The sequence below is a fragment of the Saccostrea cucullata genome, unplaced genomic scaffold (genome assembly GCF_032062105.1).
Source record: "Saccostrea cucullata isolate Sc308-1 unplaced genomic scaffold, CSIRO_AGI_Scuc_v1 ctg3935, whole genome shotgun sequence".
NCBI classification, from domain to species: domain Eukaryota; kingdom Metazoa; phylum Mollusca; class Bivalvia; order Ostreida; family Ostreidae; genus Saccostrea; species Saccostrea cuccullata.
Genome location: NW_026932340.1, coordinates 11547 through 35971, shown reverse-complemented (window position 1 = coordinate 35971; position 24425 = coordinate 11547). Strand labels below are relative to the sequence as shown.

Genomic DNA, 24425 nt, shown 5'->3' with positions numbered 1-24425 from the left:
AAAAAATCATTTTTGGAATTCCTTAAGAATTTTTGAATGACGAAGAATTACCTGTACAGTATATTTTCCTGTGTTATACCTAACAAAAAAATACTATAGTTAACTATAGTTAACTATAGTTAACTATAGTTTACTATAGTTAACTATAGTAAGTCAAAGTGTCAAAGTTTTCGTCAAAGTTTTTCAAAGTGTCAAAGTTTTCGCCAAAGTTTTTCAAAGTGTCAAAGTTTTCGCCAAAGTTTTTCAAAGTGTCAAAGTTTTCGCCAAAGTTTTTCAAAGTGTCAAAGTTTTCGTCAAAGTTTTTCAAAGTGTCAAAGTTTTCGCCAAAGTTTTTCAAAGTGTCAAAGTTTTTGCCAAAGTTCTTCAAAGTGTCAAAGTTTTCGCCCAAGTTTATCAAAGTGTCAAAGTTTTCGTCAAAGTTTTTCAAAGTGTCAAAGTTTTCGCCCAAGTTTATCAAAGTGTCAAAGTTTTCGCCAAAGTTTTTCAAAGTGTCAAAGTTTTCGCCAAAGTTTTTCAAAGTGTCAAAGTTTTCGCCAAAGTTTTTCAAAGTGTCAAAGTTTTCGCCAAAGTTTTTCAAAGTGTCAAAGTTTTCGTCAAAGTTTTTCAAAGTGTCAAAGTTTTCGCCAAAGTTTATCAAAGTGTCAAAGTTTTCGCCAAAGTTTTTCAAAGTGTCAAAGTTTTCGCCAAAGTTTTTCAAAGTGTCAAAGTTTTCGCCAAAGTTTTTCAAAGTGTCAAAGTTTTCGCCAAAGTTCTTCAAAGTATCAGAATTTTCGATAAAGTTTTTCAAAGTATCAAACTTTTCGATAAAGTTTTTCAAAGCATCCCAAGTTTTCGATAAAGTTTTTAAAATTTTCAAAGTTTTTGATAAAGTTTTTAAAGTGTCAAAGTTGGCGATTAAGTTTTTCTTTGTAGTAAAGTATCCAAGTTTTTGATAAAGGTTCTTAAATTTTCAAAGTTTTCGATAAAGTTTTTCAAGTTTTCGATAAAGTTTTTCAAAGTGTCAAAGTTTTCGATAAAGTTTTTCGAAGTGTTAAAGTATCCAAGTTTTCGATAAAGTTTTTCAAAGTATCCAAGTTTTCAATTAAGTTTTACAAAGTATCAGAGACTTTGATAATGTTTTTCAAAGTGTTAAAGTTTTCGATAAAGTTTTTCGAAGAATTAAAGTTTTTGATAAAGTTTTTTAAAGTGTCAAAGTTTTCAATAAACTGTTTCAAAGTTTTAAAGCATCCAAGTTTTCGATTAAGTTTTTCGAAGTATCCAAAATTTCGATAAAGTTTTTGAAGTATCAAAGTTTTTGATAAAGTTTTTTGGAGTATCAAAGTTTTCGATAAAGTTTTTCAAAGTATCAAAGTTTTGCATCAAAGTTTTTCAAAGTGTCAAAGTTTTCGCCAAAGTTTTTCAAAGTGTCAAAGTTTTCGCCAAAGTTTTTCAAAGTGTCAAAGTTTTCGCCAAAGTTTTTCAAAGTGTCAAAGTTTTCGCCAATGTTTTTCAAAGTGTCAAAGTTTTCGCCAAAGTTTTTCAAAGTGTCAAAGTTTTCGCCAAAGTTTTTCAAAGTGTCAAAGTTTTCGCCAAAGTTTTTCAAAGTGTCAAAGTTTTCGCCAAAGTTTTTCAAAGTGTCAAAGTTTTCGCCAAAGTTTTTCAAAGTATTAAAGTTTTCGCCAAAGTTTTTCAAAGTGTCAAAGTTTTCGCCAAAGTTTTTGAAAGTGTCAAAGTTTTCGTCAAAGTTTTTCAAAGTGTCAAAGTTATCACTATAGTAAATCAAAGTTTTCAAAGTGTCAAAGTTATCACTATAGTTAACTATAGTAAACTATAGTTAACTATAGTTAACTATAGTATTTTTTTGTTAGGGATATCCTAATGAGTTAGGGAAACGAAGTGCGCATAAAATATTTTACGGAAAACAATTATTAATTATGGATTAATAACTTATAAATATTCACTTTTGAGTATAACAGTAACTGTTAAGTTTTAAATTATCTTTTATTGAAAAATATTAAGACATGTAAATTCTTCAATTTCGACATTTGACTACTTGGGGTATATATTGATCGGACACAATAGCAGAAAAATAAACGTATAAATAAATGAATTTTTTTATGTCTATCAAATATTTGGATATATGTTTATGTTTTGATATATAGTTCGTTTTTAATCTTGGGCGAATTGAGTGCCGAGTATAGAACTAATTTTAAACAGTAATCTACTTAGTATTGGCGCTAAAAATAAATAATCCACTTAAACAACTTCAAAGTGTTTGGAGAATGTTAATTAATTCTTCAAAAATAAAAGTGTGAAGCTTCATTTTGAAGTATTTTTAACAACTGTCAATTGAATAAATCAAATTTACGATAATATTGAAAAAAAAAAACAATGGCATTTGAATTTTCGCGCGGTTTTTGTGAAAGAAAAAAGAGGTTTCAAAGGGCATCTTCTGTATTGTTGCCTAGAGGTAAGCAAAAGAGGTAAGCTAATGGATTATGTCAGAAGATGAGGATGAGTGTCCCGTGTTATTGTGGAATGGGAATTCTTTATAAGAAATAATGCAATCATTTACAACGATATTCAAAGAAAAAGTATCTGTATACACACCTATAAACTGAAAGAAAAGGGGAAAACAAAACATAGAATTATACAAAACAAAAATAGCAATAAGAAAGCAAAAAGCAAGGCAGAAAAAATCAAACAAACAAAACTGAAGAAGAAGAAAGCAAAATCATTTTTGCAATGTTCAGTTAAAGATTATAATAATGAGGATTATTTTTATTTAACAGATTTTTTTTGTGGATTTTCTTTTGTTTGCAAATGTAAATAATAATAAGCGACTTTGAGCATATGAATACAATGTAGCAAATCGGAAATGATTTTGTCCCAAATACATTTCGAAAACTTAACTCATTTTTTTAAATATATTTCTCCACTTCGAATTTTCATGTTAAGGCCGGTATACACGGTAAGATTTGTATTATAAGATTTGTATTATAATACAAAATCTTACTGTGTAAACACTCTTAATACAGTGTATCATAAGATTTTTCGAATCTTATAAAACTGTATTAAAAATAGAGCAATGTTCTATTTCCTAATACAAGTCTTAACTCACCTTTCACTGTCAACCAATCAAATGTACTCACATAGAGGGTCATCCTATTTATATCATTACTAAATAAAGCACATTGTAAATAATAATGGCCGACTTTTTGAGTAAAGATATCGAAAAAACTCGTGGTTTTATGGGAAGGGGAAGAGGACTTGTGGAATATATCAAGCTGTAGCTACCACAAAAAAGATGCTAGAAGCAGAGATTATTATTATCATTTTTATTAATTTGACAGAGAGAGAAATATGGCAGGAGAAAACATGTGGTTGTAATAGTTTATTTACAATCTTATAAGATATGTATTAGCGTGTGTACAAGAAAGTATTATAATACAAAAGTATTATAATACTTGTATTATACTACAAATCTCATCGTGTATACCGGCCTTTATATTGAGCTCTCTGACGTTAATACACTAATACACAAGTAAACAAAGCGAATTCTTTCTTGAAATCGCGTCCTTCGAGAGGAGGGATATGGTAGACTTAGCATGTATGGCACGTAAAATGTGGAAGCAGGTGTCCTTTTTACTTTTCTACTGAGTTCTTATTATCAATACAATACTTTGTTTCTGAACAGAAATCACTGTATTAATAAACCAGTTTTTTTTGCCTTATGTACAAGGATTTGTTAAATCTCAGATGAATATTTCTGCCACCCAGGCATCTAACATAATTCTAAGCAGCAAGCTTTACTTCTTAATCACCAATTCATTTTCTAATTCAAAATTACCTTTTCTTTTTGCTTTGTTTTGATGAATTATGATTGATGTACTATACATAACATTGTAGTTTTTGATAAAATTATGCCAATTCATGTCTCAGAGCAGTTCCGAGTTGGCTGTCTCGAATAACAGAATGCTACGCCAGTCTGTATCCAGTTGCAGATACGCTGAAGAGACCAGGAGGACGGGAATGATGGAAGGAGGGATCCTGCATTGCTTTTGTTTAAATCACACCTTCCTCCTCAGATCTAGCATTAAGCTTGTATTTTTTTCAAATGAAGTGGTATAAGCACTCATATATATCGCATTTAACTTCATTCTTGTATATTATACAAAATTAAGTCGAAATTGTTGAGCGTGAGAGTTTGCAAAATAATTTTCCTAATAATAAATGCATGTAATAAAATAAACGGCACAGTTGTCTGTTTATTTTCAAGATGTAACAGATTGTAAGGGAAGCTGCACTTCAATATTGCCTTCAAATACAAATATATTATATATTTTTTTCAAATTAGACTTTTACTTACTCAGATTAAAGTGATAATTTCCTAACATATAATCGCTTTTTTTCATATAACGTCAGAGTTAGAGTTTGGCAGCAATAAGAAATCAGAAGAAGAATGTAAAGCAAGTCGTCTAATAAAACCCCAGTTATTTCCTACAGTAGAGATATCTTAAATGATTCACTGGTAGTGTTATATTCAAATTTGTTAAAATCCTGATTCCAGGGCTCAGGATGGGGTAACGTTATCCATCCCGGTATTATCCCGTACCCTTTCACTAAAATCTATGTTACGATTTTTTTCCCACTGAAGAAACCTTTACATAAACGATTTGGCTTTTAAATGTTTTCTTTTTCATGCTTCATTATGCTTATACTGTTCCTAGTTTGACGTTATGTCGTAAAAGTTACCTGATACCTCGACCGTGTATAAATTTACACTTTAGTGGGTATAGGTAATCCACCTCCTTCAAGTGACAGGTTTCAACCAATCATAAGCGAGGATTTCGTCGATAAATCAACAGAGGTGGGGTAAATCTTGTTTCTGTACAGCAAAGTAAGGTACGAGGGCTGTTCGAAAATTATTGAGATATTGTGTATAATTTGCTTTCTAATGAACGTCTTTCGGTGAAAATTGGCATATACGTTTGACAGACACCAAATATTAATAACAGCAAGAAATATTTTACAAATATTAAATATATTTTTACAATGGTATATAAATGTGTGAATAGTAGGGGTACCCGGAGCAGTCGCGGAATCAGATATTAAAAATTTGTAACCCCAAAATTCTAACTCATTGTGGATCCATAATGAGAGCGAAAATAATTCACTTAAAGTGTATAATTTTTCAGCATTGGTTCAAATTCATGTTGTGCAAACTTGATAGAATTTTGATCAGAAATACAGAGATCATAAAAAAATTAAACGCGGTAGAGAAACCTGCTAACAACGAAAAAGGGGATTTTGACGTCAAGGGCGGAGCAGCCAGCATACCTAAATTTTGCGTAACGCAATGTAGAACTCTTTTCAAGACTGAACGACCTGCTTTAACAATAACAACTAGAAAAAAATGATGTGTTAGGGTATGTTATTTCATTGGTATACATTTTTTAACAATTAATTTAACTAGAGTAAAATTAAAAGATCTGGACGACCATGAGTTGTTACGTACAGTATTGATATCGTCACGGTATCTAACCCGTGTTGCATAAACTGGCACTGCATAATTCTAAGTCATCCTTTCCCACAAATGAAAATGTTTGACTGGAGTAGCAACAGCATACATTTTTAAAGAATAGTTTAAGAAAACAGACTGTTTGATTTTTGTACTGTTATATATGTAATAACAAAGAAGGAAGAGTATTAAACGCTTCCCGATCGTTTCACATGCGAAACTATCTACGGCTAACGTAACGTTAAATGACGTAGCGAGGCTGCTGCGGGTCGATAAACATATGCATATTTATAACTCACCGAAACTTTTCTAATTATCGTAGGAATGAGAAATTTTGCTTAAGTGTTCTAGTTGTTCTTCATAAGATGTTGATGATTTTTCATGAAATTATCTCCGTCCTTTATGGAGTAAATGAAATTGTCTCAATAATTTCCGAACAGCCCTCGTATGTCCTTATGCCCAAGCGTTCCTTCTAAACTTGAGTCCTAGAGTTTAATGACATCATATTACGACGTCATAATGTGAACTGGCTAATGCATGTTGTTTGAGAATTTGAAAACATGCCGTAACATTTTCTGAGCGTTAGGTAAAGTACTTATGGGTTCAATTAGATAATTTTCCATGAAAAACTCCATACATAGCCTGATTGGCATAGAATTGCAATAGCATGATCTGAAATCATATTTCTGAAGTTTTTTTTCAATAGGTGGTGCAAGTGTTGCGTGAAATGGAGTCTCTATTTTTCGAGATCACCGTAGGTGTTCAAAAGCGCAGATGTACAACGGAATAAAGTGAGTTTTTTTTCGCTGCAAAAGTTTCTTTTTCTGTAAATGCTTAATAATTAATTTATAGGGTAACATGTATTATGTTGAATCTTGCACGAGGATAATTGCATCAATATTACAGGTTCCTAAAGGGACCAAGAGCCCCATAGAATATTTTCGAAAGAAATGGGTTGGGAAACTTAGAAATAACATATTGTCTAGAAAAGAAAAGCAAAAACAAGACAACCTATTTAATTGAGAAAAGTATGGAGGGAGTCGAGCACATCAGCATTAATTGTTAATACAGTCTAATATCTTTGTTCTCTAAAATGGTTACATTTGTGTCTCAAACACCCTTTTTTGGAAATTGCAAACAGCATATATTTTTGCAGTTAGTATTTTTTTTACAATATAGCTATATAAAGTGACAATATAAACGGTTATTTTATTTTTTTTTTAATCCACACTTGTATATGCATATAAAATAAATACTGAAAACATAATTAAAAAATCACAGGAAGTGAAGCATTTTCGTCAGTGATATGGAGATGAGGGCACAGAGTGTAAGTTAAAATCCACAACCAGGGGCACCTCCGTCAGGAAATGTTTTAGTTCAAAATTTCACAGATAAGAACATAGCTGAGGCGTCACTTTTTTAGGAGATGAATATTATCCCCACCAAAAAAAAAATAAAAAAAAAACAGGGCGAACATTATTTCGTACTAAATTATCCAGGGCTAAACTATTTCGTATCTTGAGAAATTGATATTGAAACAGTTTTTACGCAAATTTTGACGATTTAAAATATAACTGCTTAAAGTACATATAATTCATATCCTGAAATAAATAGGTTATTAATTGTTTCAAGGTCACCTACGCCCAGACCATCAAGAAACAGCTACCGGTACTATAAAAAGTAAACCTACCACTACAACAGATGTAAGATGAAATGAATAACAATTCATTTAAAATCAAGAGAAAAAGGAGGAAAGTGACTATAAAATAAGTATAATGAAAAGATAAATTTGCTAATAAAATAATCGATACATTAGGAACACATCACAACACATAACCAGAGAGTGTTTCTTTCCTTATATCCTGACAGAGCATGACCAGCTAATCATAATAAAGTTAGAAATTAATATTTTGAAAATTGTTATAATATGTATTTACTTGTTCTTTTTTGGTTAATCTTATTGTCTAGGGAAAATCATTGCGTTGTATCATGTTTTAAACTTAAAGGAACATAATGTTAATGGCTGGGATTCTAAATGCATAGAAATTATAATTATCGCAAATCAAAATTTAATAAGACAAAGAACTGTTGACATCTGACTTTAAATTTCTGTCAAGGTATTTCTTAGACCTTTGTTTGATATGTTTTAAAGTATTATTTACATGAATAAAATTCTTTTTGAAGTTTAAATTGAAATCTTTTGTTGCGTTTGTAAAATTTACATGTTCTTTTCGTAATAAATTGGTGCCATTATGTATTGAAGAGTGTTACATGTATGTAATGGATATAATATTGAGCAAAACATTTAGAAGATAACCTATCACAAAAGATTCCTTGCTATTTGAGGACGTTTCTGTACAGCTTGGGCTTCTCAAGTCTTGGATCCCTTGGATTAGCTCTAATAATATTTTGCTGAATAAAATTGCACACTTCATCGTGTTTGAAAATACATACAATATGCATTCATATTTTTTAATTGAAGCTTTGAAGTTTCTCTCCAATTAATCATGACTGGGAGTACACTTAAGGTAGGACCGGTCCATAGGTATACATTTTCTTTGCTGTGTTGACGAATTGTATTGATGATTGGGATGGTTTAATCATAATAAATAAGTATTAGCTTAAATATTACCAATGCATTCGTTTAATTATTTATAAACTGAAAAGTAATATTTATGTGAGAAAATGAGGGGTTTTCATTTTTGTTGGAATTCGTGTATTTTAAACATATGAATCTCAGTCTTTTATGATTTCCCAAACATAAATATATAGAAAAAAATATCTGAAAAAAATCACTTCCTATTGGATGGTGTTTTTTAAAAAGTTTTTTTTTTGAATTTTTTGTGTTTCAAAAAGAAAGAAAGAAATATTCAAAATCAGTTTTGTAATTAAGCTTGCATTTAGTTGGAAAAAAATATGATAGTAACACTCGTCGTTTAAAAAATGAACCAAAAACTTTTTATTAATCAGTTATTTGCATAGCAGATAAATATGTTTGAATTGTATGTTATGAAAGATAACTCCTGTTGATCATGTATAGTGTATAGTTCTCTTAGTGTCATCACCATTTCCATATGACACATTTAATAAAAAATTGAATTTACCAGTCCCGAATATTTTACTGCAGACACAACAGAGTTTTAATATCCTTGACAAGGAGATGTAAGGAAAAAAATTCTGCACTTTCTTACATAGGAAAAGTATTTTTTAATAGAAGATTCATTCTTAATTAAGAATTGAATTCATATTTTTGGATGTCTTCGGTCCTATAACACAGCTGGCCGTGCCGACAAATTGAATACCGCGCGTTAGCGCGGTATGATAATGTGTAGGCAGGGCCAGGTGTGTTATAGGACCGAAGACATCCAAAAATATGAATTCAATGCTTATATTTACATTCTCTAATTTTCCTTTTTCATAATTTCTTATTTCGTTAATCTTAAATGTAAATTTAGCGCCCTTCAAAACTGCCGTGATTAATAGATTAAGAGCCGTTTGTGACGTCAAATGACGTTAAATGACGTTGCAAAGTTAAATAACGCAAACAAACATTGCGAGGAAAAAAAGTGACAAATATATTCTTAATGCACATTACGTTAATTCTTTCGTTAATTTCTCAGGGTTGTAGTTTTTTCATTAAATTGAAATAAAACATTTTACATTTTGGTGTTCCTAGATTATTGAAAATGCATGTAGCTCCTACTGTGTATTCTAACGTGCGGTGACAAGGTTTCGCGTGTGTTATAGAAATTTGAACGTCGTGGATTTCTAATGGATTTGATAAGGAAAATTACACTGAATGTAAACATATACATTTAAATCTTATACGTGAAAAGAAGCAAAAACTTGTTGTGGCCTTCACCTCGGCATTTTGATATATTGACGATATACTGTTAATTCCTAATTGTATTTTCCCTTCTTATTTCGATGCAATATATCCTGGCAGGATTAAGTTAAATGATACCACAGAGTCTGAAACATCTTTTTTAAAATATTTGGAAATTTAAATTTTGCACAACTGTTAAGGCTTGCTATGAGAAATCAACGGAAAATAGAAATGCAAAAACGGGTATTGTTTTTAAAAATGAATTTATTTTTATTCAGCTCTTTTAATATCACAGAACTTAAATAATTATGGAAAAAGCATAGTATTACCTACGCTTTACTGCATGAAGTATGGTCCCATCGATGGACAATCACGAGATCAATGCATAGTATGTATACTGAATATAGATCATTAACAAATTTCAATATCGCTAGGGCATACCTTATTTGAAATTAAAACTGCAAGCTATTAATTTTTTCTGTATACTTTGTGCTTTCTGGAAAGTGCTGCTGCTTTGAATAGAATTCACGTTTTCATTATTAAATTTTCAGGTTTTAATATTTAAAATTTCAAGAAAATAGGCCCAGGTCGAATTATGTTTGACTTTTAGCAAATATTTTATGTACTTATAAAGTCACCCTCTTGATTTAAAGAAAGCAGCAGCACTTTTCAAGTTGATGAATATATCCTTTATTTATATTCAGAAAATGATTTAGGTTTATTTAGTGTATGCCCTTGCAGGAGAACAATTTAATGAGGCACCTCGATGTAAAAATATACCAAACCAGAACATAAAAACACGACACAATTATTTAAATACATTCTCAAGATAGTTAATGAATAATCGAACTAAACAAATGGAATACGTTGGTATTAATAGCGTATTTAACGCCTGTAAATACGCGGGTATGTGTAGGCAGCACATGAGTCAGAATTCGGCGAATTAACACTTTTTAAATAAAATGTAACACTAATAAATCGGAAAAGTCATGGATAAATCTTTTGATATCATTATGCATTCTATAGACCTCAGTGAGACATATACTACAAGAGGCACTACACCACGACTTCACCACGTGACGTCTATAATTAGAAAAAAATGCCTTAATGAAAAAGTGGAAAGATCAACACTACCCCGGGGATAATTAATTTCAATTTGTAGTCATAGTTATGTAAAAACATCTTTGTACCATGAAAAGTTCTGCTAGAATCCTACTGTCCTATCAGAGAAATAATTATTCAACACTTTCGGAGGAAACCTTCCCAAAATTTTTTACATTTGTCCATAATATCGAGAAAAAAAATGCATCAATTCCCGTAAACCATACGATTCTAGCAGCACTTTCCAAAAACAATAGAATAAGAACTTAAGCTAGAAACAAAAATTAAGTTCAAAGTATGCGGCGTAGTGTTGAACTTTTGCATTTTTTTTGACAGAGGAAAAGCTGATCGGCCAGTAAACACCCTTTCTGCTTTTATTTTACGAAGAAACTGTAGAGTTATATTAGCATACCCTATTCATAAGCTTTATTCCCACATGAATAACACATGATATTGATTCAAAATGCTTTTAAACTCCGATTTCTTGTGTTTGTTTATATGAAGACTCTTTACATTTCACTTTCATTCTGCTACTGCATGATCAACAGTAATGACGTCACGGGTTGGGTATTAAACCCCTGTAATAAATACAGAGACCCAGAAAGGACAAAAGTCCATTTATATAATTCCTCTGCATATTTTGATCCAATTTACGACCTCAAATCAATCTTAGATATCGATTTTAAGAAATTGTTATCTCTGAAACGTCACGTCATATAACTTACTATGACGTCATATCATACAGGTCAGTTGAATTTTTGGTTGTAACCTTAACATACCTGCGTAACATTCTGTTTTATAATAAAACGAAGTTTTCATTGTTAAAATATTCCTCAATCTGCCTCTCACAGCACATGAAATACGCCATCTTTACCAAAATGATGTCATGATTGACAAGTTCATCGAGATCAGGGATTTGTTTATAACCAGATGTATGGGATTTAAATAGCAACTTTTTAAAATGCATTGATAAGTTTTATTGTTGTTTTTTATGCTAATGCAGTTTAAAGTTATAAATAATTTCATTTTCTGGTATTATGAGGAATACATAAAGTCATATTTTAGTGTGACGTCACAGTAAACTTTTTCCGTAAAAATTAGGCCCCGCCTCCTTATTTCAGCCTTTGCAATGCTGCGATGTGCATTGAAGAGCGGAAAAAATTCTAAATTTTTCCGCATAAGTAGAATTTTAGCAAGGATTTAATTTTTGCTTTATTAGCGAGGGTCCTGGGGGTCGCTAAAATTGAATATCGCTAAAAGTTAATTGCATTTTATTTGCTTCTTTAGTTAGCATTTTAAAGTCTCTAAAATTACCTCTCGCTAAAAATAAATTACCGATTTTTAAGAAGAAATCGCTAAATTTGCGACTAGCTAAAATTTCTACTTATACGGTATTCGTTTTTTTTATATTATATGATTGATCTTAATGAACTATGATTTTTTTTTCAACTTTAATCTTTGATAAAAATTAATAATAAAATTCAATGTGTAGAAAGAAATATGTAGTGCCGCTGATGTAAAATATTTTTCCTTCATGAAATTAAGAATGAAGAACATAATCAATTGAATCAGTTTTTGTATAGAAGAATAATGGATAATATTTGATTACCCATTCAAAATATTGCATGCATGGAAAAAGATATATATTTTAAAAATACAAGCTTTTAACACAATGAAACCTGTTTTATCCAACATGTACATGGAGACAGATTACAAATGTATGTGACGGAATAAACATGTTGGAGAATTGCATTGTGTAAAGACTATGCTCATTCCTTAAAAAAAATAATAATTCAGTGACGGAATTCACAGTAAGGATGATTGTACAGGTGTCGGATTATTCAGGTTCCACTGTGATATCTTTAACAATAAAGCAATCTTTATATTAATTATCCGTCCAGGCATCCTCATTTATCAGCGTTTGTAAAAAAGAACGAAATATCTCTACTTTCACAAATTTATTACAACACATATAATGTACATCTTCTACTAAATACATTGAAGAAAAGAAAACTAATTGCTTATTGTTTTAAAGAAAAGCCCCCAACCTTTTTTATAATCGAAAACATATTTGTTTACAAATTTTCTAACTTGATGTCAATCGTTATTTTAAAAAAAGAAACCCGTGATAATGATTCATTTAAAATCGTCTCTAGTATCATAAATGGTGTGCCTGAGGGGTTGTCCTTCATCTGTAAACATGTAAGAAAATAAAATAAAATAATGCTTGACAGAAATAAGAGCATACTTTTCTAATAGAAATCTCCAATAAACATTAAAACTTTTCACGGAAATACAAAAAGAAAAGTAATGCTAATTGAGATTAATTGAGATTTACCTACTGACGTTTCACCAACATCATAGTCCTCACTATTCTGGAATCAATCGTTACTGCAGGATACCACGGTCTCTTCCACTTTGCCGGGTACCATGGAGCATTAAGGAAGGTGTAGGTACAGGCATTAAACCACCAGCCCCCTCTAGTCTCACTGAGAGTGGCGCAGTTTATATCATATTTGTCGTTATCCCTGTCTCGTGTTGTAAAGTACATACCAGACAGTTTTCTTTTAGAACTCCCAGGATTTATCATTCTTTCTCCTGCAGAATTAGAGAAAATATATAACAGAGATAATGATTACTACATGTAATAATTTATTTACATCATAATAATATCATTCTTAATTTTATTTATTGGTTCCCTGTGTTTTGATTTGAGGAGAACAACTTCAAGTAAAAATTTACTGATCGATACATTTTTCAATCAGTACTACTTCCTAGACAGCAGGAATGGGGTAATTTAATAAAGTAATTGTAATTTAGTGTAATTAATTACATTTTTCTAAGTAATTGGAAGTAATTTGTATATGAGCGAGCCTTCAATTGCAAGTAATTGAATGTATTTAAAGACATTTCACAAAAGGTCATGTATTTTCAATTACTTTTCAATTACATTTCAATTACTTTTTTTTTCAAAATGAAAGTTTATATTTAAAAAAGGTGTCTTATACTGATACATAGTTTTATACTGGTGGGTTTATATGACTTATTCCCATGTTTTTTTTTAAATCTCAGTTATCCCTATTCCCACTTATTATCAGCAATTAGACTAACTTTTTGATTTACCGGTATTCTATTCATTTTAAGATAGAAAATAATGAATGGAATTATGATAGATATCATTTATTTCCTTAAAAAAATGGATTTGAGAAAGAAACAAAAAAGATCTTGCCAAACACCATACTGGTGTAGCATGGGCTTGTGTTTGTACAATAAATAATTGTCTCATAATGTTTAATTTGTTTATACAGTGTGTAACACTCATTATAAGGTAAAGGTCTAATTTTGACTAGGTGTGAACCCCTATCACACCCAAGAACAACAACACTGAATGAAAGTTCGAATTCGATTGCTATAAAAAAAATCTTATTAATTTTTTTTTTTTATAAAAATAAAACTAGAAGTAATTGAAATATATTTAATTACATTTGTCAAAGTAATTGAAAGTAATTAATTACATTTGAAAAATTCAATGTATTTGTAATTGTAAGTAATTGACATATTTATCAATGTATTTGAAAGTAATTAATTACATTTCAAAGTAATTGACCCCAAGCCTGCTAGACAGAACTTTTAAACTACATGTATTATAAAATACCTAACTGTAACCTCAAGTCTATTTTAGCTAAATTATAGATACTTAAAATGAATTAAAACAAAACTAGCGACAAATAGGACTGACGGAATAATGTATTCCTACGTTGCACAGAAACAATGGATGGTATGGATGTCTCAAAGAGAAACAATTTAACACCTTCGTAATTGGAATTATAAGAACTAAACGTTCTTTTTTTTCAGAATTTATTGATATGTAAAATTTGCCTTTTTACTCACAACTTTACATAAAAATTATCAGTTTGTGAGTAAAAGGGCAGTGCAAGTATGTTAAAGCTACAACCAAATATTCCATAACTATCGATCAGTATTTAGCAGAGTGAAAATGAAACAGAATTCACGAGAATTCATGTAAACAAACATATATTGGAGTTTAAAAGCATTTATCATGAATATCATGTCTGAATCATGCAGAAATAAAGCTTATGAATAAGGAATGCTTATACATGTCCAGTATTTTTTCGTATAATGAAACAGGCAATCCCTCCTCCGTTGTTCTTAACAAAATAGATTCAACAGTTCAACACTACGCTGCATATTTGGAATTTTTTATTTTGTTTCTTTCGAAAGTTCTTATTCTACAGTTTTTTTGTTTGTTTGTTTGTTATTTTGTTTTGTTTTTTTTTTATTATTATTTATTTTTTTTTGCTAGATTCTTATGTTTTTTTTTTCGATAATATGTACAAAATCTTTAAAAAATTGTGCAAGTTGCATCCGAAAATGTTTGATAATTATTTATTGTGATAGAAAAGGGTTTTAGCAGCATATTTCATGGTACAGCAATTATTTTACATAACTGTCAACTTCTTTTTCCGTAATAGTTAAACAGTTATTTATGAAACATTATCAGAAAAATCAAGCGGAATAAAAATGGGGGAGCAATTGTAGTTACTGTTTGTTAAAGATAATTTAGCACATTTTTTTATATGTTACATATATAATTTACTTTTTCTTTTTAGCTATTTGACAATGACCACTTCAATGATTGTGGAATTCGTGAACTTTACCTACGGTGTACAAATGATATCCTGAAATAATCAACTATTAAATTAGCTTAGAATCAAGGGAATATCAGATAAAAACGTATAATTATGTGTCCCTTTTTTCAACAACGTGATAATATTTCAATGCAAAGAATTAAATGATGGTATACGTGATTTTAACCCCTCTTTAGGACAATAACATGAATACACCTACCTAAGGTTCCCGTGGCAGGTCCTGCAAGAAATAGTTTATATTTCGCTCTTTCGTCAGAGATAGAGAATGTGTCGTACATTTCATACAGTGTTGTACCATTATGAAGAGTGATGGACACATAAAGGGATGAGTTCCGCTCTTTTGTTAATTGATGGATTATGTCATTTCCTGTATTAAGATACATTTTAAATCAGCTGAAAATCCATTGAAATACAATGAATTCTATTTAAGATATAAATATATCGTGATAAAAAATCAAATCATTTTCCTCGGTTATAGATGTTGGTGCTAAATTTAATCTTATTAAGACGTTGCCACTGATAGATTTTTTCTCTTTTTTTCTTATCATTTTTAAGTAATCGATTCATGACATGTGAATATCGTAGAACACATATTACCTTGTCTTAAATTCAGATCTTTATTACGCTCTAATTTTTTAAACTATCAGTTCCTATTTTGAATACATTTTCACTTACCACCCCAAACATTCTGTTCCGGGTAACCAAAACCATTTTTGTATTCCGTCCAGGTCCTGTTAAATCTAACGGATCCGTCTACGCGTTTCTGGATGGCCTTTGCAAATTAACATAAAAAACAATTCAATTTCTTGTTTCGAACAATCATGAGAACTATATGTTATGATAGAAACTCAAAATATTCAAATTTATTTTATACCTAATGTGTATCACTTAATATTACTGTTTATTTAAAGCAATTGTTTGACCCGTGATCCGACTTTTCAGATCATCACACTGCGGTTTTCTAAATCCTTATCACATCTTTCTAAAACTGATGACGTAATACGCATAGGCATGACACAATTTTTCTTGCGCATCAAAAAGTCTCTTGTAATTATCTTTTTTATTGATAATTCTTACACTATTGATCAATAAAGTTATATTTTGCCATATTAAACTATTTATAATGGAGTAATAAATTTATCATTATAACAGTAACTTGATCCGAAGAGCCGCTTCGCGTCTCATTTGATCTGATGATCCGCGCCTGTGATCGACGTGATACGACTCTTCGGATCAAAAACAATGCAAGTTATATTATGTACTTTTAATTAAGGAAAAACCTACCGTCCACCCTCCTTCCATAGTAGTCATATCACAGTAAACACGGACAGGACTGGTCATGGTGCCATAGGGGTATATTTCATATACCCCTGAATTAATGTATCCATCTGATTGAAGATCCTTACAGTCTACAGGAATAACTAAAGCAGAAAAAAATACAATCTTTCATCATAACTAAAAAGAATCGGGGATTATATAATGTATATATACAAGTAATTAGAGTATACATATAATATCTACAGTACCGACCAGACCCAACCTGACACCAAAGCAGTCCCAGAAAGCAGTCCCCGGGACTGCTTTGGGACCGCTCTGGGACTGCTCTGGGACCGCTGTGGGACTGCTCTGGGACCGCTATGAAAAGCAGTCCCAGCAGTCCCAGCTGCCCCTGGGACTGCTTTCTGGGACCGCTTTGTTCACTCATGTGTGACAAAGGTTCTGAGTGACATGATAGCTCCGCCCCCTTGTGTATTCTGAATTTGCAGGCTCCCTGTTGTTTTGTTTACTTGCAGCAGAGAGGAGTTTAAACTGTTTAATAAGCAAGGATTTCTTATAATCTTTTAATACCTTGAGTTTACATGTATTATAGTTAATTTATAGTTTTAGGGACTGTATATTTACACAAATGTAATATAAAAAAAATTTTAAAATAAAATTGTTCAATAAGAAAGTCAGGAGGAGATTTTTATTTCTAAAATATATAAAACTTCAGGCTCATGAGAAAAAATATTTACATGTAGATTTATTTTATTAGTAAATCTAAAATTAAATACTCAAAATTTGCATTTGGCACTATTTAAAAAATCATTACATTTGGATATAAGATATTTTAATTGATAAGGCAACACTTTTTACAAGCACCACGCTGAAAGAGTATTCCATGCAACCCTCAAATAAAAATCTAACAGTTTATTTTATGACATGAAATAAAATTATGCCACCATTCTTCCGTAACATAAGCAATGTGAACAATTATACGGGAATTTACATTTATAAATAAATTATTAAAAGAGTAAATAAAAAAAAATAAATAAAATAACAGTTGAAAATACCGGGAATTGTGATTTATTTCTTTTTTGTTTTGCTTTTGTTTACCAGCTTGCCGATAAAGTGTTTAAATAAAATGGTATAAACACCTGCGGTTTCAATCGCCTTTGGGCAGAAAATCAATCATGCATGTTATTTGGGTACACTATCAGTGTTACACATCATTAAACATGCTGCTGAATTAACAATGACCCTAATTTCAATCTATGTAAAAAATGTAATGCAAAAAAAGATAAATGAAATGTGTATAAATTTCTTTCAAGATTGATTAATGTTGAACATAATCTTAGGATTCTATACTGGTCACTAATACAATCTACAAATAAAACAAAAAATTTTAAACTAACATGTCAGTAAAGAATAATCAATACTGAAAAATATTACTTGGCAAAATTAGCAACGAATTTTTCAAAAGCCCTAATACTTAATAAAAAAAAATGCCTTAAGCGTATCCCGATAGTATTGAAATCGGCCATGATCTATTTATAATGATTAGATCTATTTAAAACTAATTCTGGTGAAATATAATTAATTCAATTTTAATTTTCTGTATAGAAAATAAATATGGGAGCCAGTATCAATCACAAAAACCCCCAAGATAATTGTGATTAAATATTCATGTTCAGTGTAATTCATTTATGTAGGTGTGTAAGCTTTCTTCCTTCAATAAATATTATTTCAAATTGTTTCAAATCTATGCAGTACTGCTCATACATGTAAATGACCTTCGCATTGTAAGGATTCCTGGCATACTGCTCAACAAAAATTCAGCTGCCTTTTATAGTTCCATTGTTTATTGGAAATCTCATTTCTGAGTTAGCCCCGCCCATTAAATTAATAAACCCCGCCCACTGGGACTGCTTTCTGGGACCGCTGGGACTGCTGGGACCGCTGTGGGACTGCTCTGGGACCGCCGTGGGACTGCTCTGGGACCGCTGTGGGACTGCTTTAGCAGTCCCAGAAAGCAGTCCCCGGGACTGCTCTGGGACTGCTTTGTGTCAGGTTGGGTCTGGTCGGTACTGTACATTAAATAAAAGGTTAAATGTCGAAACTAAATTTTAAAGCACATGCACAATGCAGATTATGTTAAACTGTTCCTAATTAATTAAAATCATTTTTCTAATTGCTATAAAATCTCTGATCTATTATATGATTAAAAGTATTTTTAAGCTAAATAGAATTATTTCCAATTCTCTGTTGATAATACAAACATAATTTTATATCTTATTGAAAGGAATGTTTAAGAAAATTACATTTGTAGATCATAGATCAACCATTTGGGAAAACGTTGATGTAAGATGTAGTAAAATTATTGGGAAAGTAAGTATTTCTTTTGTGATTATTTTGTCATTTACAAGCTATAGTTGTCCTATAGATAAAAATGAATACATTACCGCTAAGCTAAAATGAATATTATTCCTGGAAACTTTATCTCTTGTATTTCACAAGTATATCTTATGAAATACTAAAAGAAAAGAAAAGAAAAATAGTGGAATCACAAAAAATAAGTACATCAATCCAAAACTAATAGGTTATTCAAATAGGATAATAGGAGAAAAATCAGCAAAGAAACAAGAGCACTACTTAGAATAAATAATGTTGAAAATACAATTGTTTATACCACATTGAACAGTAGTGTCATTGAAAATATATCTTGCATATAAATATTCATATACCTCTCAGACCTAAAAGTAATATGATCAAAGCCAAAGAAACGTTTTAAATGATTTGTGGTTGATTTTAGACAGAGGAAGTCGCCGGACCGGCCCAGTGGTAAGAGCGTCTGCTTTAGAGTCATGGAGTAAGGAGCTGATCTTTACGTCGCTGGTTCGATTCCTCCTGTTGACATTGAGACGGTTCCTTAGGATGAGACCTTGTAAATCGAGGTCCCATGTCAAGATCCATCAATGCCCAGTAGCCCCCCATTGCCGAGTATAGGAATGATTTTGCAGCTCTTCCTCGGAATTGGTGGTGTATCCTTGTGAGTGAAAATTCTTCAGAGGGACTTTATAGACAAATAACCGAAGCGAGCAGACAGACAAAATAAACCAAAACAAATATACTTACAGTTATCAGAGTAGTATCTCCAGCCAGCCTCATCAGACATCTCAGACGTTAATTTTCTCTTGTGGGTACGACATTTTTTCATCTTACTGTTAAAACCAAAGAAGATGCACTCTCTTTGACATATTGCAGCACACTTAGCGAGTGAGTGAGAATTGTATTCCCCTAAAAAATCGTTATTTGATTTGTTATCATTAAATTCCAGTTTCGCATTAAAATTCTGAGAAATAATGATAGCTTTGGATAAAGCTATGAAGCTGACAATTAAAGAGATAATACGCTGATTGCTCATTTTCTTCCTTCAATTTTTTTAAATTAACTGCTGCTTTCCTGTGAAATCTGGCGAAATAATCTGTCAGCCGACAAAAATATATATCAGAACATTGATCAATGATGAAAAGGGATTGGTTAAATATTACGTATTCTGTATTTTACGATTGTTTAAGAATTGAATTGATTTTATTGAAGTTAACCAAACTATTAAAAGTGTGTTGTTTATCAAATACCCCATGCCTCTAATTTAAGACCTGATTGCAGAGTTCATAGTGGAATATATTTACATATGGTTTTGACATATAAATGGGAATTTCTATTGTTAATGAATTATACGTAGTCAATATACCGTATAAGCAGAATTTTCAGCGAGGATGGAATTTTGACATTATTAGCGAGGGTGCATAGATCGCTAAAATTGAATACCGCTAAAGAATAATTGTGCTTCTTTGTAATAGCTTCTTTGGTGAGCTTTTTTAAATCGCTGAAATAACATATTCCTTAAAAAAACAATTTTTAAGGACGAATCGCTAAATTTGCGTCTCTCTAAAAAATTTTTATACTGTATTCAAGTGTCGCTTTGAATGACAAAATATTTTTTTCCCATATACAGTCTTTAAAAATTAAATTCTGCTTCACATGGTTTCAAAATAAATCTGCTTTAAACAGGTTATGATTGATATATATGGAAATTCATAAAGACTAATGAAAGACCTGTTCTCCAAAAACTACGTATAAATATAAAAATCTTATCAACGTCACCTTCCGAGTACTTTTTGTTTAATTTTATTTAATAATGTTGCAAATGACCAGTGAGAAGGTGAGAAACTTTGAAAGTTTTATTTTTAAGGACATACGATCTGTGATTGTGAATATTCCAAATCACAGGCTTTTTAAACCTACACGTTTTACTGAAGATAATGCAGCTAAAGGAATTAGTTTTTTTCATCCAATCTTCGATATGTCAATAAATGAATTGGCGTAGTTTATGAAGGTAATATTCTTAATCACTAAAGCGTCCAGTCTTGTATTCCACTATGGTTCATGTAATAGACTACACTGCGGATTTCCTGCAAATATATATAGACCATTACTTCCAAACTTTTCAATTACAAAATACATGGCCTGGATACCGTAAATCTGGAAATTTTTACGTCGATTTTATTTTGCGAATTCTGGTCAAAATGTTGTTGTTTAATTTTTATGTTTCAAAATTTTGCGAATGACCACTGTTTTGTTTACATTTTCTTATTGGTAATTTATTTTTAAGAAAAATATTAATATTTTTGCAAATGCAATGAGCAAATTTGCTAAAAATTTATCTACAGCAAATTTCCAGATTTACGGTATATATTATCTGAAACATAATCCTCCATTATGTTCATGTTTTTCTTTGCTCTATAACTATAGTCCTGCTGAACACGTTATTACAGGTTAGGTAAATATAGTTAATAATGAGGACCTTAGATCACCTTACATCGTTTTTCCCGATCATGACGAGGGGCACACTACGGGTATGACCGGTCGGTATGACAGGTCAGCAGGGGATGCTCACTCCTCCTTGACACCTGATCCAATCTCTGATGTTATGGAGGTCTATTTTTCCTCTACCCTTGTTTTGTATTATTTTATGGACTTTTAATCTTAAAAACTGAACTTATGGAAGTTCCTTGTGTCTTTGAAATATGTATGGGAAACCCATTTGAAATTATCAGTCGATAGATAACGGTATATGTAATATTTTTACTATTTCTTTTGATCTTTTGTAAAAAAGTTGTATTTATAAATGCTGCTCACGCCATGAATAGTAAATGCAAAGTAAATGTTCTTTTTTTTTTCGAAAAAAAAAATGATAAATTGTATTTTCCTCGTAATCAACTGGCTAATGAAGTGAAACCCATGAATCTAATTTATTCTTTCAATCACTGTATAGACCCGTATTTTTTTTATTATACGCTAAATTATAAATTATTAGGAAGCCGTATAAATACATAGAGATATGTCAGGTTGTACGAAAGTTATTACCACAATAGTACTTTTGCATTCAATCATTGTATAGACCATATACTTTGCTAAGTAAGCTATAGGTAACATTATTTAATAGCTTAATTATACCTACACATTCTAAAGAAAGTTGGAGTATATTTTTACTCATGTCCGTCCGTCCGTATGTCCGTTTGTCACACTTTTCTTCTGTAAACTTTTGTTACATTTTACACAGTAGCATAATCATATTTAGGAAGATGGTCGGTTGTGTTATGTAGATGTGCAGTACGAATTCAGAATTGTCTTTTACACCTTGGGGCGCAGTTATGATAAGGCTGTCCGAAGGCTTAAAATGCCTTAAAAAGACATTTTAATTTGAGCTTGATTTTAATTTCAATATGTAAACCTTGTTTGAAATTGCAGTCAACTTGAGATTAAAATTTAATCAGGTATTGTAATAAAGCATTTTGACTGTGTTGATCACGTGACGGAGATTTATGATAATCCCATATGTTGCACAAAAATCGCTTTGGCACAAGTGCAAAACAAAAATATTGTGCAATGTTTGTTACATAGATCAATTCATCGTTATATTTGGTACATAGAAAGAGCTGGGGACAGGTTTAATTTTTACTTGTTAAAAAATATTTTACGAGAAATTCAATTTACCAACACAAAAGCGGATATTTTCCACTCTTTATCGCAATTAATACAAACATGGATAAACTACGAACAATCCCCCCCAACAAAATTCAGTTAGAGCACTTCTCTTGTAGTTCACACAGTATATCTTCAATCTGTTTTTGTTTACAACTTGTGCCAGTCAAATATATAAACACGATTCTTAAATTCTAGCTCTCTCTACGGACGTGTAAGGGGAGCATTTCACACTTCATTTTACACTATTGTTTGAATATGTGCACATCAGACAAACATAAGGAATAGGGATATTATGGTTTCAAATGTCCAACATCATAACAGGAAATTGAAGCTTAAAATCAATCATAACCTTTGAATTAAACAACAAAGCACCAAAATAAATCTTAATGCCATGTACAAATTATTACACTTTCCCCGTCATGTCAGCTCAAGTATGCAGTGACTTGAAGTTTTATTCTATTATGACGTCATATCTAGGTAGTTGAGAGAAGTAACTACAGTCGGAACAGTTCGTTATTTTACGGACCGTCTTGTCCTAGCTGCAGGGTCAAATGAGGGTCAAAAATGACGTTTGATTTTTGTTTGTTTTTTTTTTTATTTTATTATTATTTTTTTTTTTTTTAAAAACTTCCTGGTTTCTTGAACTCCTCCTACATTTTACACAGTGTCCTAGTCATCATTTAGACAAATGGATAGTAGTATCATTAAAGTGTCGAAAATAAGGTTATAATTTTGTATAAAGCAAATAATCCTGATTCCCTGCACTCCTCTTTTATTTTACACAGCTTTATCATTGGTGGGTGATGGTTGGTGTTGTCATGTAGATAAGCAGTCAAAAATTTGGAATTTTCATTTACACCTTGGATTCAAATGGCGTCAAAAATGACGGTTTTTTTTTTATATAATCAAACAGCTTCATGATCCCTAAACTCCTCTTGTATTCTACACAGTAGCTGACATGTAATCATCTTTTTGGAGATTGTTGTTGATGTCATGTAGATTTACGGAGAGATGGGGGTCGGAAAATGATACTTAGAATGGTCTCATCACAGGTAAAATATACATGTTTAAATCTAATGTCGTATCATTTTTCCTCATAATTATCAATTTAGAATTATTGATATTTTTTTTTCAAAAGTACGTAAAACTCCAAGGTCTAAAAGAGATTATCATAACAAGGATTTTAGTGTTGAGTGTGTTTTGCGTTTTGTAGGATCAATAGCTTAGATTTTCTCGTCTGCGGAGCATTGTCAAATAATTTCATAGAAACGTAAACATTGAGAAGGGAATTCAGTATTCTTTCTTATAATTGAGTTGCAAAAAAGTTGCAATTCTACGTTGATATAAAATTAAATGAACGTTGCACTTCAATGTTAAATCAACGTTGAATTTTGGTTGCATACGGAAGTTGACGTAACGATGAGACATTAACGTTGTTTCAAGGTCAAATATCAACATTGAAAAAAGGTGAAAATTGGTTGAAATATGGTTGACATTTTTCGGTTGAACAATTGTTTATATTTTGTTGAAATCACGTTGAATTCGGAATACATTTTGCTTTATAAACAAATACATTTAAATTTCTAATAATCTGTTTTTATTTAAGTTGAGAAATATATAATTTGTAATCCAGTATTATGATACTGAAAGAATTTATTTTCTTTTGTATTTTAAAGACAAACACAACAGGATGTGATGTGGAACATACTTAGTAATAAAATACAGTACACATTACTTTGAAAAGAAAATAAGTATAAATGATCATGCACATACTTTTTACATGCACATGGTCTAATGTCTCGTTTGGTTTGGGTTTGTTTCTACATATCTACTTATGTTTAAAATAAACCCGAACTGTAATTTGAAAATTATCGATTATTTGTTAATTAGACTATCCTTTCGTTCAAAAAGTTAAAATTAGGAGAATATGTAACCCTACAATATGTACGATTACAGGTACTGTTTATCAAGGTTTAATTTTTAGGGGTGTGATAATAATCCCGAAGGTACGATACGG

General features: G+C 31.0%; 1 protein-coding gene across 1 annotated transcript; it reads right to left on the bottom strand.

Annotated features, from left to right (window-relative positions):
* Window positions 1-12765: 12765 nt before the first annotated feature.
* LOC134234910 (fibroleukin-like) lies at window positions 12766-19574 on the bottom strand. Its single transcript, XM_062716958.1, has 5 exons — window positions 19493-19574; window positions 16382-16518; window positions 15773-15869; window positions 15297-15464; window positions 12766-13025 (listed from the first exon to the last, which is right to left on the bottom strand). Exons 1-5 carry the CDS (start codon window positions 19572-19574, stop codon window positions 12766-12768), a joined length of 744 nt encoding a protein of 247 aa, XP_062572942.1.
* Window positions 19575-24425: the final 4851 nt, after the last annotated feature.

Excerpts from the sequence above, each read along its gene's own strand:
- LOC134234910 (XM_062716958.1), bottom strand. The coding sequence starts at position 19,574 with ATGAAAAAATGTCGTACCCACAAGAGAAAATTAACGTCTGAGATGTCT. Across the intron at positions 15,870-16,381 it reads CTATGGAAGGAGGGTGGACG|GCCATCCAGAAACGCGTAGA; the intron begins GTAGGTTTTTCC and ends TAATTTGCAAAG. Across the intron at positions 15,465-15,772 it reads GGAACAGAATGTTTGGGGTG|GAAATGACATAATCCATCAA; the intron begins GTAAGTGAAAAT and ends ATCTTAATACAG.